The sequence below is a fragment of the Suillus discolor genome (genome assembly GCF_016758755.1).
Source record: "Suillus discolor strain FC423 chromosome Unknown F5147scaffold_50, whole genome shotgun sequence".
NCBI lineage: Eukaryota > Fungi > Basidiomycota > Agaricomycetes > Boletales > Suillaceae > Suillus > Suillus discolor.
Window position 1 is genome coordinate 160521 of NW_024541297.1, and position 14900 is coordinate 175420.

General features: G+C 46.3%; 4 protein-coding genes across 4 annotated transcripts; 1 reads left to right on the forward strand and 3 right to left on the reverse strand.

Annotated features, from left to right (window-relative positions):
• Positions 1-533: 533 nt before the first annotated feature.
• F5147DRAFT_776589 (uncharacterized protein) lies at positions 534-3355 on the forward strand (the record flags this gene model as incomplete). Its single annotated transcript, XM_041441872.1, has 10 exons — positions 534-575; positions 622-901; positions 951-1052; positions 1104-1166; positions 1220-1810; positions 1861-2054; positions 2105-2286; positions 2333-2487; positions 2542-2910; positions 2961-3355. The coding sequence occupies 10 exons, from the start codon at positions 534-536 to the stop codon at positions 3353-3355; spliced, it is 2373 nt and encodes a 790-aa protein (XP_041289913.1).
• A 2922-nt stretch (positions 3356-6277) lies between these two features.
• On the reverse strand, positions 6278-6628 carry F5147DRAFT_655233 (uncharacterized protein; the record flags this gene model as incomplete). Its single annotated transcript, XM_041433954.1, has 1 exon — positions 6278-6628. The coding sequence occupies one exon, from the start codon at positions 6626-6628 to the stop codon at positions 6278-6280; it is 351 nt and encodes a 116-aa protein (XP_041289914.1).
• Positions 6629-8077: 1449 nt separating this feature from the next.
• F5147DRAFT_581431 (uncharacterized protein) lies at positions 8078-8269 on the reverse strand (the record flags this gene model as incomplete). The annotated part of the gene is made up of 1 exon (XM_041431600.1): positions 8078-8269. A coding segment is annotated over one exon (192 nt), but the record flags the coding sequence as incomplete, so codon positions are not given.
• Positions 8270-11007: 2738 nt separating this feature from the next.
• Positions 11008-14700, reverse strand: F5147DRAFT_762655 (Sodium/hydrogen exchanger family-domain-containing protein). The gene is made up of 9 exons (XM_041440595.1): positions 14164-14700; positions 14070-14087; positions 13941-14016; positions 13791-13886; positions 13086-13742; positions 12936-13036; positions 12644-12888; positions 11598-12594; positions 11008-11547 (listed from the first exon to the last, which is right to left on the reverse strand). Exons 1-9 carry the CDS (start codon positions 14209-14211, stop codon positions 11134-11136), a joined length of 2652 nt encoding a protein of 883 aa, XP_041289916.1. The 5' UTR covers positions 14212-14700; the 3' UTR covers positions 11008-11133.
• Between the last annotated feature and the right edge of the window lie 200 nt (positions 14701-14900).

The following is a 14900-nucleotide window of genomic DNA, read 5'->3' on the forward strand; positions in this document are numbered from 1 at the left end:
TCAGTGATGTACCCTAGCGTTTATGGCAACAACATCCGCACTTCAAACTATAAAGGTAATGAGTCTCTCAAGTCTGAGTGCGTCAAATTCCGCTTTCTCAATCCACTATTGTTTGCAGTTCACCATCTTCTACTATCCATACATTGTCTGACTTCATGTCGACCAAATATTGTTGAGCAAACTTCGAGTTCTCAACTTGTATTCCACGTATCTCCGTGATCGTAGGAACTCTATCATTTCTCTTGAAAATGCCCGCTGTTACTACCCGCTCAGGTCGTTATGTCAAGCGTCCCCCTCTGCCTGATGAACCCAAGGTATTCTTTTTATCTTCTTGATGTCTGTAGTAGCTGACTCCTGTCATGTCAAGACTCGCAGCAAGGCAGCGGACATTCATACTGAGTCTGATGCAGACACCATCCAGGCAAGTATTTTTTTTTCAAAGTTTGTCAACCATAATTGATTTTTTATTACTTCAGTCCATCCAGCCTTGAAAACGCCCCTGCCCTCGTCGTTGCGCTGGGCCTAAGAGTGTTATGGTCGACAACAACAACAACAATGACAACGATCCACAAGAGGTAAGCTATATCTGTGAATATGACGGTGTCCCCACTTACTTCTTAGTCATCTATAACTCATCATCGTCCTCCACCCAAGCCTCGTCCGCTTGCATGGTCCAAACGTTCTGGCCCCATGACCTCATCCGCTGAGGAGGGGATTTTCGAGGCCAGTTTCTCAAGGTGCTCATCAATGATTCAAAAGACCCCTGATGTCGCTACAGATCAACAATCCTGCCCATCTCATGTTCAACTTGCTGATGGCACTTCATTGACACGTGCCGAATTCGCCTCCCTTGCAGATGAAGAAATATGCGCCGACACCCAAGATGGCAATATAGAAACAAGTACAGTTTTTATCGTGGTGTGAATGTCCTGTATTGACTTGTTGCCTAGCAGCTCCTGCATTGGTTACTGAAGCACACAGCACTACTGCGAGCAAGGATCCAAATCCTGCCTCTGAAGTTCAATCAAATGACCCCAATGGTGGGACTTCAGGTGAGATAGTCACTCTTTCGTATTTCATAGCTTCACTAATTGTGAATACAGCTACTCCTACTGAGTCGCACAACACAGGGCATGGAAGCAAGGATCATGGCAAGGATACTTCAGGTGAGCCATAGACATTCGTCTATATCCAATACCTCAACTAATTATGCATACAGCTGCCCGTGCTGAGTCACACAGCGCAGAGGATGGCGGAAATAATTCTGCTATTCCTGCTACTGGCCGCCCACGTAGGTCATGCGGTGTCATGTCATATGCACCTGATCGTAATGACGGTGAAGATAGCTCTCCATCTGACAGTGACTGGGCTGCCAACCAAGAGCTGTGCAAGAAAGCACAACGAGCTGCTGTTGATGCCGCTGCGAACGATGGTGACAACGATGATGGTTCCCCTGCAAGCAACCCCCCATCTCCATCTCGGTTGACGGCCAGACAAAAGCAAAAGTCCAAGGTGATGGTGGACGTCAATGAACACAACGACAGTGAAGACGAGGACGATGAAGACTTTGTGAAGATCAAAGGGAGAATACCTCAAGCAGGTATCTCGAAGGTGCAGGAGCTTGGAAAGAATACGATGGAAGCCGCCAGAGCAATCGGAAAAGAATATGGGAAGAGTGCAAGGACGATCCTCATCGAAGCTGGGTTGACGATGAAGGCAACCCGGAAGGAGTCTCTGTGGAACCAACATCAGACGTGGTTCGCAGTCACCTGCCCCCCACCTAAAGGAGTATCGGGAGCTGTGTCACCAGGTGTGTTGCGGTCTTCATTATTGATTTCTTAATGCAAACGATTTTTGCAGCGGATCTTAAGGCTTGGAAGGTGAAGCAACGAGCTCATTACAAGGCCCACCCACACGGTGACCCTCAGCACTCATCAGTGTGGAAGGAGATCCTGGAGAACTGGGATCGTGCTGTTGCGGGTTCAACCGAGGACCTTACATCACGATCTGCTGCAGGTCTGATGATGGCTGTTCGTGATGCTTTTACAAAATCGGTAAGTGTCGTATTCATGCGATCTTGATCCAGAGACTAACTATGATCAAGGCTGCATACTGGCATCGCACCCATGGCATTCACATTGCCGGTGTGGCAATATTCCCTGGTGACAAAGAGGCAGGCCGCCAAGCATCAGGACTGTTCGCCGGCTCTGACATGGTCAAGGCCCTCATCAACTCACACCAACTGGATATCAAGTGTTGGCTAGATGAGCTCACCATAATCCTTAAGTGCATCTTGTATGATTTATAGGTGTCAGTGCTAAATTACTTCCAGGTACAAAGACTTGGAGGCCGCACACGCCAAAGGCAAGACTTTCAGTTTGCTCCCCCCTTCTTCCACCACTCCGAACGGTACCCTCTTGTGTAACGGCAAGCCAGCCAGGGATAGGAACAGAAAGGTGGCGCCCATGATGATCAGTGAGAAATTTGGTACGTTCATTTAATTGCAGTGTATTTCTACTGTACTGACTATATGTTGTATAGCTGAGGCCGGCCACCCGCTCAAAACCTCGAACAGTAGGTGGCTGACCATGTTGGACATCCTGTATGCCGAGAAGCTTTGCATACATGATTGGCCCGCTGGTGTTCCCCTGCCTGGCCCCGATTTTGATCTCAAGGCTCTATCTGCAAGTCAACTATGTGCGTTGGTTGCTCCATATCTCAGGATTCATCTCGGAGCCATGTATGAGGCCGAGTTAGGCCTTGACGATGACAATGACGACAGCGAGGCAGAGGCAGCGAAGGTGAAGAAGCGCAAAGGCAAGTCCAAGAAGTCAGGCGACAAGGGAAGGAAGAAGGGGCTGATTGCAAAGGAGCCAAGTGTAGTATTGCATATCAGCAGATGGCCTGAAAGTACATATTGGATACTGCAAATCATACACAAGCTGATATCACAACCACAGGTGATATTCTTGCTCTTGAGATGCAGGCCTCAAACGCGTGTCTCATCCCGCTCGTCATCGACACTGACGGCAGGGTCGTTCACACCCTCCAAGACTCGGAGAAGTTCATCAAGGACCTTCCACAAGACGACACTCCTAGACGCCGCACCAATGAGGTAATCAAAAAACCCACAATCTCTAATTCAGCAGCTTCACGCTCAACTATGGAAACTTCGCGCTCAACTATTGGAGCTTCGCGCTCCAATCAGACAGCTTCGCGCTTCAACAATGCAGCTCCAAGCTCCAACCGTGAAGCTTCACACTCTCATCAATATACTAACCAAGTTATCCATGAGGATCTCCTGCCTTCATCGCCACCCCAGGAAGCCCCACGCTCGTGTCGCCCTACTAACTGAGTCTTTGACGACCTCCCACCTTCGTCACCGTCAACACCATCTTCGCAATTCTTGTCTCCCCCTCCTATTTCATGCTCGTCAACTCCTGTGCCAACCTCAGATTATTTGCACGTCCGGTCCCGCTCTCGATACAAGCCGTCCCACAATGGAGCACTGCGACATCAACATGCATATAACGATGTTATGCCAACATACAATCCAGATATTCGAAAACGGACTCGGCCCCATTATGAATCTGCTCTGGAGACTGAAGACTTGGAGCGTGAAATGGTAGAGGAGAGGCACCATGTCAGGGTGCATGACAAGTGTGTTGCTATACCCTGACTTCTATGTATGTTTGCTAACTGTCATATTATTGTATCAGTTCCCGTATACATTCAGGGTGGGCCCAGTCGCAAATTGTCAGCACCTCCCATTCTCGTTTGCCATCGTGTTGCTCTGTTGTGCAGACCTCCTGTGCTGGTTCCTCTGTTGTGCCAATCTCCCGTGCCGGTTCCTCGCAGCGCCGCCATCATCATCCAACTGTCAGATCTCCGCGTATTCGCCCAGCATCTCCTGATCGCTGTCTAATCATCGAGGAAGATGAGTATTACTAACTTTGCAGCCCTTGTTACTGCCCACTTCTGGCAACGTCTTCTGGTAACGTCTACTCATTATGCTTATTCCTTTCGTATGTTTTTTCATATGTTTCCTTATGCTTATGTTTTCCTTATGTTTTTCTTATGTGTTCTCATGTTTGTCTCATTGCATATGCTTCAAGTTAGTTATGGTACATGTAGGCCTCATCTTATGTTCGAAATGTGTATTTTAACAATTGATGTTGTGTGAGGACCCAATAATTTTGATAAATGCTCAAAATTGCTGAGTCCTTGCGCAATCTTACCATGATCCAAATCTAGCTTTGTTTGCTTACCGACTTATGCTTTAGACTTCGATATCAACTTCGAGAATACATCCCATTTCACTACCTCAACAATTATCTTCATCTCCCGTCTACACTAACTATACGAAATGATTGAAAGCGCAACATATGTGGTTCGTACAACCTGTTATTGCGAATTTATGTTTGACATCTTTTGTTATGGCACATTAATTCTCTTCGCTTCTCCTTTGTTACCGGACAATGGTACTTAAACACAGCTGTTGATGAGCGACCAATTACTTTCCAGACTCTTACTCACATTATCGCCAAGCTGACTTTCCGTACTAGTAACCATCACTATGTTTAGCCGACCATCTCTTATCAAAGCGGGCTGTCCGCACCATGGTTACTATCTCTTATCTCTTATCGTCTACCAAGCGGGCTGTCCGCCTTCTATCTTGATACGCATTTACAAGCTCCGCTTGAACTCTCGCTATATAGATACATAGCGTACCACATGTAGTTCTTCACTTTAATCTACTGGGTTTTACCTGGAACTAGTCCTTTAGCAAGGTCTCCAACCTTGCTATCTAAGAACCATCATTCTAAGGAAGTCGCCGATACTTGCCTTAGCCAGAAACCTTTGACCTCTCATTCGAGAGAAGAACCACGTCTGTCTCGCCGAATCTCAGTCCACTTGGACTAAGACAGCTCGACATACCCCAGTTGTAACATCTTTCACTACAGGGAATGCAGAAGCCTGAAGAGAAATCAGTCGGGAGTATGGACATTGTAACCAATTTCTCGTTCGATGTTGATGGAGACGTCATAATGGTATGTCCCACCTTTACTCTTGCAATCTCACTTAATATTGCTACAGGAAATCCATCAGCCGGATGACAAATTGGAGGCGCATATGGATGTTGATGCAGACTTTGTCACGGTGAGCACGTCTTACTATATTCCACTTCGTTTGATTGACGAATATTTTAATTCTTAGCTTGAAAGCATGGATATTGTGCATGCGGCTGGCGAATTAGAGTGGCTCGCGGTGAGCATGTCTTACTATATTCCACTTCGTTTGATTGACAAATATTTTAATTCTTAGCTTGAAAGTATGGATATTGCGCAGGTGGCTGGCGAATTGGAGTGGTGTATGGATGTTGATGCAGACATTGTCGTGGTGAGCACGTCTTACTATATTCCACTTCATTTGATTGATGAATATTTTAATTCTTAGCATGAAAGCATGGTTATTTCGCAGGCGGCTGATGAATTGGAGTGGTGTATGGATGTTGATGCGGACATTGTCATGGTGAGCACATCATACTATACTTCACTTCCTTTGATTGACCAATATTTCAATTTTTAGCACGACAGCATGGTTATTGTGTAGGTGGCAGATCTATATACTTCTCCTCACATCTAAGTGGATATCACACACCCCACTCTTGTAATGGCCCAGTAAGCTTCTGCTATGGAAATTTCACCCCTCCCCCCCCCTCCCCCCCATCACTATGCCTTTGATATCGACATTTCATCGAGTCATGCTAATCCACACTTGTATACACCATATTCTACCCCATACCATTGAGATTGTGTTATGACAATGTCACTGTAATTACATGCTATCTCAGACAAGTTCTCCACAATTCCACCATGTAATACACTTAAAATCACGCTGCATATAATATCCTGCCTTGCACTCCAATCAGCACACCACAGAAGTCGGCAGTGACACATATGTCATCATGAGTCACATGTCACATGGGTTGATTTCAAACTCAATTCAGCAAAATTGGTGTTTGAATATTGACACAAGCAAGCATAGTATTGGCTCGTAGATCTACCTAAGGACAAGGGTGACAATAATTGATTACAAAGATATCCCATCCCATGTGTTCCTTTCCGTAATTGATTATGGGCCTATCCCATCCCTCATGGTCCTTCCCATAATTGATTATGGGCCTTTCCCATCCACTGTGGTCCTTCCCTGAATTGATTGCGGGGCTATCCCATCCCTCATGGTCCTTCCTGTAATTGATTATAGGTCTTTCCCATCAACCGTGGTCCTTCCCTGAATTGATTGCGGGGCTATCCCATCCCCTGTGGTCCTTCCCATAATTGATTATGGGTCTTTCCCATCCACTGTGGTCCTTCCCTGAATTGATTGCGGGGCTATCCCATCCCCTGTGGTCCTTCCCATAATTGATTATGGGTCTTTCCCATCCACTGTGGTCCTTCCCTGAATTGATTGTGGGCCTGTCCCATCCCCTGTGGTCCTTCCCATAATTGATTATGGGCCTTTCCCATCCACCGTGGTCCTTCCCTGAATTGATTGCGGGGCTATCCCATCCCCCGTGGTCCTTCCCATAATTGATTAAGGGCCTTTCCCATCCACCATGGTCCATCCCATAATTGATTGCAGAGCTATCATATCCACCATGGTCCGTCCCATAATTGATTAAGGGCCTATCCCATCCTCCATGGTCCTTCCCATAATTGATTGCGGGCCTGTCTCATCCACTGTGGTCCTTCCCTCCATATCAACCCTAAGCTTTCCATTGTCATTCTCCTTCCAAGATTCTCGTATATATCAACCATGCCTTTCCACCACCATGCTTCTTCCAAACCCTTTGTCCATGTCAATCCCAATCTGAAATCTGTATCTCTTCATCATATTCCATTCTGTGTGATTTAGACTGGGAGATGGGAGGCGAACTGACAGGATGGTGATGGGGGCAGCATTGGTGGCTTAAAAATTGATATCTGAATAGTGCGATCCCCAAGTGATGGACTCCATGGATGTAGGCAAGTTGCTGAAACCAGGCATTGTTGGAAATAGCAAGGATGATAAAGTGAGACACACAGACCAGGTGGCTTAACAGTTGATATCTGAATAGTGCGATCCCCGAGTGATGACTCTGTAGGTGTAGGCGAGTAGCTGAGACTAGCATTGGTGGATCAATATCTGAATAGTGCGATCCCCAAGTGATGATTCTGTAGGTGTAGGCAATTTTATAGACATATTGGTGTGAGGTAAATGTGTGATCATTTTCAGAGGGGAGAGATCCTGGGCTGAGGGGGGGGGGGGGGGGGCGTGAATAAATTATCATTTTTAGAAGGGAGAGATCCTGAGCTGAGGGGGGGGGGGCAGTGAATGAATGATCATTTTGTGTTTTCTAATCCTATTTCATAGACATATCTAATAGTAATTACAGTCATTATGTGACCCATTAGCTTGCATATTAGGTGCCAAGAATGCACCCAAAATTTTCATTTTTTGGCGCAGAAAATTGGGTGGTAAGAGGACCCCTAACACCCCTCCACCATGGGAAAATATTATGTATGTATGGTCCAATGTTGGCTGGTGGTCTTTCCCACACAAAAATTATTTTGATCGTTGGACCATGCCCAACATATTTTATTTTGGACCCTATGCACTTGGGGAAAGACCAACAAACATTGGCCAGACCATCCAAAAAGCACCCCCTAGGTGAAAACCCTTATAGGTATAATATAACCTAAGAGGTACTTGAAATGGGGTGACCAAAGTGATCCAGGACCAGTTTGACATTTTTCACGTGTTTCACGTGTTTCACGTGTTTCACAATATTTTCTGACCAAATGATAATGTCATCCAGGTAAGCATGACATATTTTGCCGATTAGCAGTTGTAGTGCAATGTACATGCGCCTTTGATGTGTGACTGGTGCATTTCTGCCACCCTGTGGCATTACTGTGTGAAGTCCTTTCGGTGTGTCAATGGCCATATACTTGATGTCATCAGGGTGTATCCAGGTCTGAAAGAATGAGTTTGTCATGTCAATCTTACTGAATATTTTTCCTTTAGCGCAGTCTCACAAAATCTTGTCTATCCATGGCAGCAGGTGATTATCAGGTATGGTATTTGTGTTTAATATGCAGTAGTCATTTACCCATCTTGGTAGAGCTGTGGAGTCCTTCTTCAGGATTAGGAATGTGGGGGACACAAATGAACTTGAGGATGGTTGTAGCCATCCTGCTGCCACATGCTGATCCAAGAGTGCCTCCCAGGCCTCTCAATATTTGTGTGATGTATTTTATCTTCAACATTGTATGATTTTGTCCGGATCTTTCAGGTGGATTCAGTGTACAACATCAGTTGGGAGGTGATCAATATGAGGGATGTCATCTGGGAACCGGTCTTCATACTTATGATGTATTTCAGTGTCCAATCAGTGTGGGTACAACAATTCTGATGGTGATTCAGAACAATGTGTTGGGTCTTGCAGAACCTAGCTGCAATTCAACCCTAAAGGGTTTCTGGACCAGGCTCAAGGCTCAGAGGAGAGGAAATATCATGAATACTTGCTGAAGACTCAGACTCATACTGGTAACTGGTGAAAAGGTAACTTTCTTATGTAAGCTAAGGTGCAAACATAACACTAAAGTAAAAACAGTCTCTACAAGCCTAGCCAGGAATCAGTTCCTACATCGGTCCAGTTGTTCTTTATTTTTCTCAGTGAAGGCCAATGTATCTATTTGCTGGTGTATGACAGCCATGATATATGGTGCCTCCATCATAGTGTGATTTTCAAGGTCCTTATGCTGATTTCCTAATACTGAGCACAACTCATTGATCACACCCTTGCACAGGTGTTTCACATCTCATTGTGAAGGTATTGGTGTGTGTCTCTTGTGCTCAGGGGGATGTAACAGGTCATATTGCAATTTTTTGTTGATGCAGGTCTGTAATTCATGATCTATGAGAAGACAATTGTGTGATAAGAAAGGCCCCCCAAGGAGTAGGGGCACAACATGGTTGGGTGCAATGATAGCCCATATCGTACATGAACACCAGTCATGATTTATAGATGAAGGGCATAAAAGCATGTATTCAGAGAATGAAAAAGAAGAAGAAATGGATGGTGCCAGAAAGGCCAAGCTCACTTCAATTGTATTGTGCAGTTTGCGTCTTTGTAGACCCATTTTAGTCACAAGCTCATCATTAATAAGAACTAAGTGTGACTCATGGTCAATTAATGTGTCTATGTGCTGTAGCACTCAGCCTCGTGCTGAGCTCACATTCACTGATTTCCCGATACACGTCAAATGCTCATTGTACACCATACATTCCTTGATGTAACCCAACACTAACTCAATGCAACCCAACACTTTGACTAGTGGACCTGACATTTCAGCCACATTGGCTGACCCAAAATCCTGCACACCCATCCTATCCGTGTCCCGTCTCACTAGCCCCACTAGGTGCGTAGTTCATTATTTTGCACATTACTCACATCATAGCCAGCGCTATTACATGTTTTCCTGTTGTCCGCAGCACCTCGTGTTTGTTTACATGTACTTCAGATCTGAAATATTCTGCCACTACTTTCACCTATAGGTTTCTGGATTTCTATGTACTTACATATATATTGGACTGACTTCAAGTACCTTTCATCATCCAAGTAGTAGGGAGCCGTTTCCTGATACTTAGGGGTCAAACCCGATATTTCATAGTTCTTAGTTGATATTGTGAATATTACCACTCTTTCTATCCAAAATACCAGTCATCATCATTAATCCGCATACCGCTCACTTTCCCAACATTCACTATCACTATTCCCTGCAATCTGCTGAACCCAAACCCAAGCCCGCTAACCCAAAAACATCAGACCCGACACTTTGGCATCAGACATTGTAATTATACCTTCGGACATTATTTCCCACACTCAGACTTTTGACCGCATATTGTTTCACTAACTACAGACCTATCCCAAACAGCTAACCCCTCGGGTTGAATGCACTTGTCTCACAAGTATAGCAGACTAGGTTGTGCAAGACCACAACACATTTTATATTGCTGGTTACTTACTTTGTGTAGTGCCCAGCCATTGTTGTATCTCTACAGTGCTCGAAGGAAGTAGAGGAAGGTCCCATCAAAAGACAGGGCCAAATAAAATGGGGGATTTCAAAAGGAGCTATGCATGTGTCATCATCAGAATCAGACTCCTCCTCAATTATTGACGAGGGCATCACTGCTCTGATGGGAGCAACAGGCCTGTGGCAACAGGTTTCACAGGTCTGTTTGATCTTGGTTTTGACATGGCAGCATCCATCTCTGTCAATGTCTTGTATGTGGTAGGATCAGGTGGGCTGTCATTGCAATCCTTCAATCGGTGTGAGACATAGAATTTCCTGCACTTATAGCAGCCATTGTGTTCATTGAGGAGGGTATGCTCAGCCTGTGTTAGAGGGTTGGTTCTGGTTCTGTGCACATGAACACATGGTCAGAGACTGTTTGACTGTTGGTTTTCCCTGTTTAGGAGGCAGTTTAATGGTTTATGAGGTGGGTGGGTCGCCCAGCAGTTTGAGAGGTAAGGTTGTAGAGAATATGGGTATTGTCGATATTAAAAAAAAAGTGGAAAGGGCCCGCTGGGATAATGGCGGGTAACACTAAGTGAATCAGACGAAGAATAATAGGACAAGACCATGGATATTTGGAACATAATATAATGAGTAGGTGATGGTAAGTGGTTAACCCTTGTTCGACCGAGAATGATGTCAAGTAGCATGATATATAGGGGAGGTCATGTGATTGTTAGATGTCGTAAGCAGCAGGCTTACACATACTCAAGGCTTTCAAAATTCAGACACTTGTACAAATCATACTCTTTTGATCAAACACGACATAATTCATTGTGTAGAGACTACTTAAACAGAGTAGAAGATCCATACCGCTTCAGAACATCATGAACAATATTCCAAACACTAATGTGAGCACTTGAGTAAGTGGGAACTGGAAAATGTCAAGAACCCTTCATCAACATTACACACGCATCTAGGCGAGGTCGTTACTACAATATACAAGTATTGATATACAGTATTAAATATCTCAAATATACGTACCAATCAGACGTACGTCCCCACCATTTCAGTCAGTGCTAACATTGGCAGCCTGCAGCACAACCACAGCAGTCGCACAACCAGAGGCAACAAAAGCAGTCGCAGCATTCCCTATAGTGCTCCTAGTATCATCATCCTGCTCCACACTACCCCGCTCCTTCAGTATCATGTCCAGCTCCTGCGTGAGATCATCCGATCCAAAGCGATGTGAGCGCCCAACAACAACCAAAACAGGTTTGCGCATAGATGCCTGTTGGATGGCAGAATGTAGCGGTATCGACGACGAATGCTCAGAGAATGTGATGCATGACAGGGCAGCGCGGATTGAGGGACGTATGTCGAACGAGGAATGCGAGTTGACGTATTGCTCCCAGAGGATGGTATCGGCTGTCTCAGATTCGAAGCGTGTTTGTCCGTACGATATGCTTGGCATAGCGACAGTCTACAAGACTTGCATCAGAAAAAGACGAGAAGCACATACAGTCAACGTACTGATTGAATAGGCATTCCGTGGTATCCTTTATCCCGTGTTTTATCACTGTCTTCCGGCTCTGGACGCACGATCGATGGCCATTGTGCCGCAACACGCGCAGCACCACCTTTCGACATCCGCACTACTGTCGCACTAATCCCGGGATTAGTACATAGCTGCATCACGAACTCAAGCGCCAGTCGATCATCAGGACCACCGAAAAAGGGGAAAAATATGTGGCGCGCACTCCCGGGGCCGGTCCCAGAGAGAGAAGTGCCCGGATCGATGAACAGGGCAACATCCGTATTGCTCTCTGCCAATATTTTACGCACGAACTGCGAGTGGATCATGGCTACCGGGTTTCCCGTACCTGTAGGTTCGATTTTCGTGCTGCGTGGACTACATGGGTCCTCTCCGTGAATGGACGATGGCGAGAACCATTGCAAGAGGATGAGCTCAGATCCATGTTGCGTCGCATGATCGAAGACAGTTTTTGACATGTCCTCATACGGGACAAAACAAAGCGAACGCGAAACGCGTATGTTATTGAGCTCTCCAAAGGTGCGGAAGGCGCCCATAACCGGATCAGCACGGATGAGGGTACGCACTGCTGAAGACATCTTCATGTCCTCATTAAAGTCTGGCATCCCGATCAAGCGGAGAGCATTCACGCATGTCTCAGTTCCTCGAGGACTTGGCAGTGCCAGTTGGGTGGCCGCCAGCATTCCCGACATGTGGTCGAATTTGTCGATGACAACAGTGAAGCGGGAGCGCCACGGTTGATCCTCAGTCACGGGAGACTGGGGGTCATCTATATCTTCCTCCCTATCTCCAATCGACCAACGTGGAACCTCTCCAGCAAGCGCACGAACCCGGTGTTCAGGACGATAAAAAACGAGAACCAAGGGTGTGGTTATGAAAGTCAGCACAAGGGCTTCGAGGACGAACATCGAGAACACTCTTCGGGTGAGAATGCCAGTAGAAAGCCCAATGTTGAGAATGATTAATTCCACGGGACTAAGAGACTGTCAAGACCACACAATCTAGAGAGGATCAGACAACTGACCCTTTACAACACATCAACGATCCAACAGTGCTAGACTCTCGCCAATTCATTCCAGAAATCCGACTGGTGATCGTACAGGTACTGAATTTTCCAGCAAAGTCCAGACATATGATTGCGATGATGAATCCCCAAGTCGTACCTGCCAAAAGCATCAGTATATGTATGATCAGTGTAGGTCGCCATCGGCAGGACAGACCAGTGTTAAGCAATCCAAGATCTGTATTCAACCCAGAGAGCGTGAAGTACTGTCAAGTAATGAGCCAATCGATCGCAGCAAATCCAGCGCCCATACCAGAGGTAAAAACACAATCGTCACCACATCTTCAAGTTTCCTCGTCAGCGAGACAGCAAGGGCTCCTTCGCGGGGGACAACGACGCCCGCCAGGAACGCACCTGAACATGAGGTCTGCATTGCTTTATCGCAGCAGTCCACATCACTCACCGAAAAATGCACTGATCCCCACGATATCCGTGAAAAATGCACATGCCCAAAGCACGATCAAGATAACAATCATGAAGAATATCGTAGGGCCGTTCTCCAGACTTCCTGTGAACCCAGAAAACTGGAGCAGCGCGATTCTAACCGGCCACATGAGAAATGCTGTGAATGCTACGAATGCCAGCAAGATCCATAGAGCTGTAAGCCCGGAGGTCCCATTGATAAGAGCCACGACCAGTGCCAAGAGACTCCAACAGAATACGTCGTTGCACATGCTAGCTGTCAGAGCAACGACGCCGACCGTTGTGTCTAGGAGTTTCAATGAGGTGAGGATGCGACAAAGAACGGGGAAAGAGGTGATAGAGAATGACACGCCGGTGAAAAGCATGAAGTGAACAAACTCGACGGGGGGACCAATGAAGTTGTTGTAGAGTGGCACAGAGATTGCAGCGCCGAGACCAAAGGACAAGACCGTGGTAGATAGTGCAATGAACAGAGATGAGCGAGCATTCCGCGTGACGATACTTGCGTCGACTTCAAGACCCACTATGAAGAGAAAGAGGCAGATGCCAATGTTGGCAATGAGTGAGAGATATGAGAAGGATTGAGCGGGGAAGATGTGCTCGGTGAAACCGGGTATTCGCCCCATTACACTTGGACCTACAATGAAATGAGCAGCTGTTAGTACCATACGAGAGACGAGCTGACCGAGGAGAATTCCACCAAGGACTTCAGCGATGACTTTCGGCTGTCTCATCTTGCCCAAGGCGAGTGATAGCAATCGCCCAATCAGAACAATCATACCTATAACGTATTTAAATTGACACCACCGACGCACTCGGAGCAGAGGACGCTTACATATTCGAATAATGCATAGCCTCACTGGATCAGCAGTGGTGAACGCCGTAGGATCTACTCCTGACAATAAACCACCCTACAGCACCCTTTAACTGTGCACGAATGGTACGTCATAGAAAAAACACTTACCTGGCCCGTGGTCTCCCTCTTCCAGATTCGAAAAAGCAAAGCATCCGTGAGCATAGACATAATAGAAAGATAGATACAAGTGAGGGAATCTCACCTCGCCTAGTCTGCACTTGTAATACCAACCGCAAGAGCGGAGTTCCATCACCACCCCAACATGACGCAAACCGAATCATGCACACGTCCCGTGAAGTTGCCAAAGATGACACTGCGGATCACTTGGAATCACTTCTGGCTGTGACTCTGGGAAGTCTGCTGCGTGGCTAGATGCTGTTCGAGGGCGTTCGCAGTACGGATTTGATTTAGGGGGTGAAGATGACAGGTAGTCCAATTATATCCGACAATGAAACGATTCCTCAATAATTGGTATCACCGAGCATGTTGGACGAAGCTGGTTGTTCTTGCACAAATCTCACATCCTGGCTCATCTAGCTGCTAGCAAAGGCATCGTAATGGCAACCGTCGTGACTACAATGTCCGGCCGTTCGTGAGATGGAAAGGAGGAAAATTGAAATTTGGTCTAATGCCCATCGTAGCCTAGTAGACTGGTATAATGCCACCTGGAAGGCAATGCATGCGTGAATGCGGTTGGCAGGTGTGGGAGTGATGTGGCGAATGGGCACTAGTACTATGCTTGGACCAGCGAATGGCAGCGCCGAGCGCAGAGGAGTTTACTTACTTTGGATTCCTTTCGGCAGATGCCGGGACTCTCTCCGGCAAGACTTTGCATCTCGCGTCATCACTAGCACTATCAAACTAACCTGAATGAATCATATGTATAGCATCGACCTTTGGATTCGTCGTCATCGAGACTCCGACTCCGATGTTGGCCAG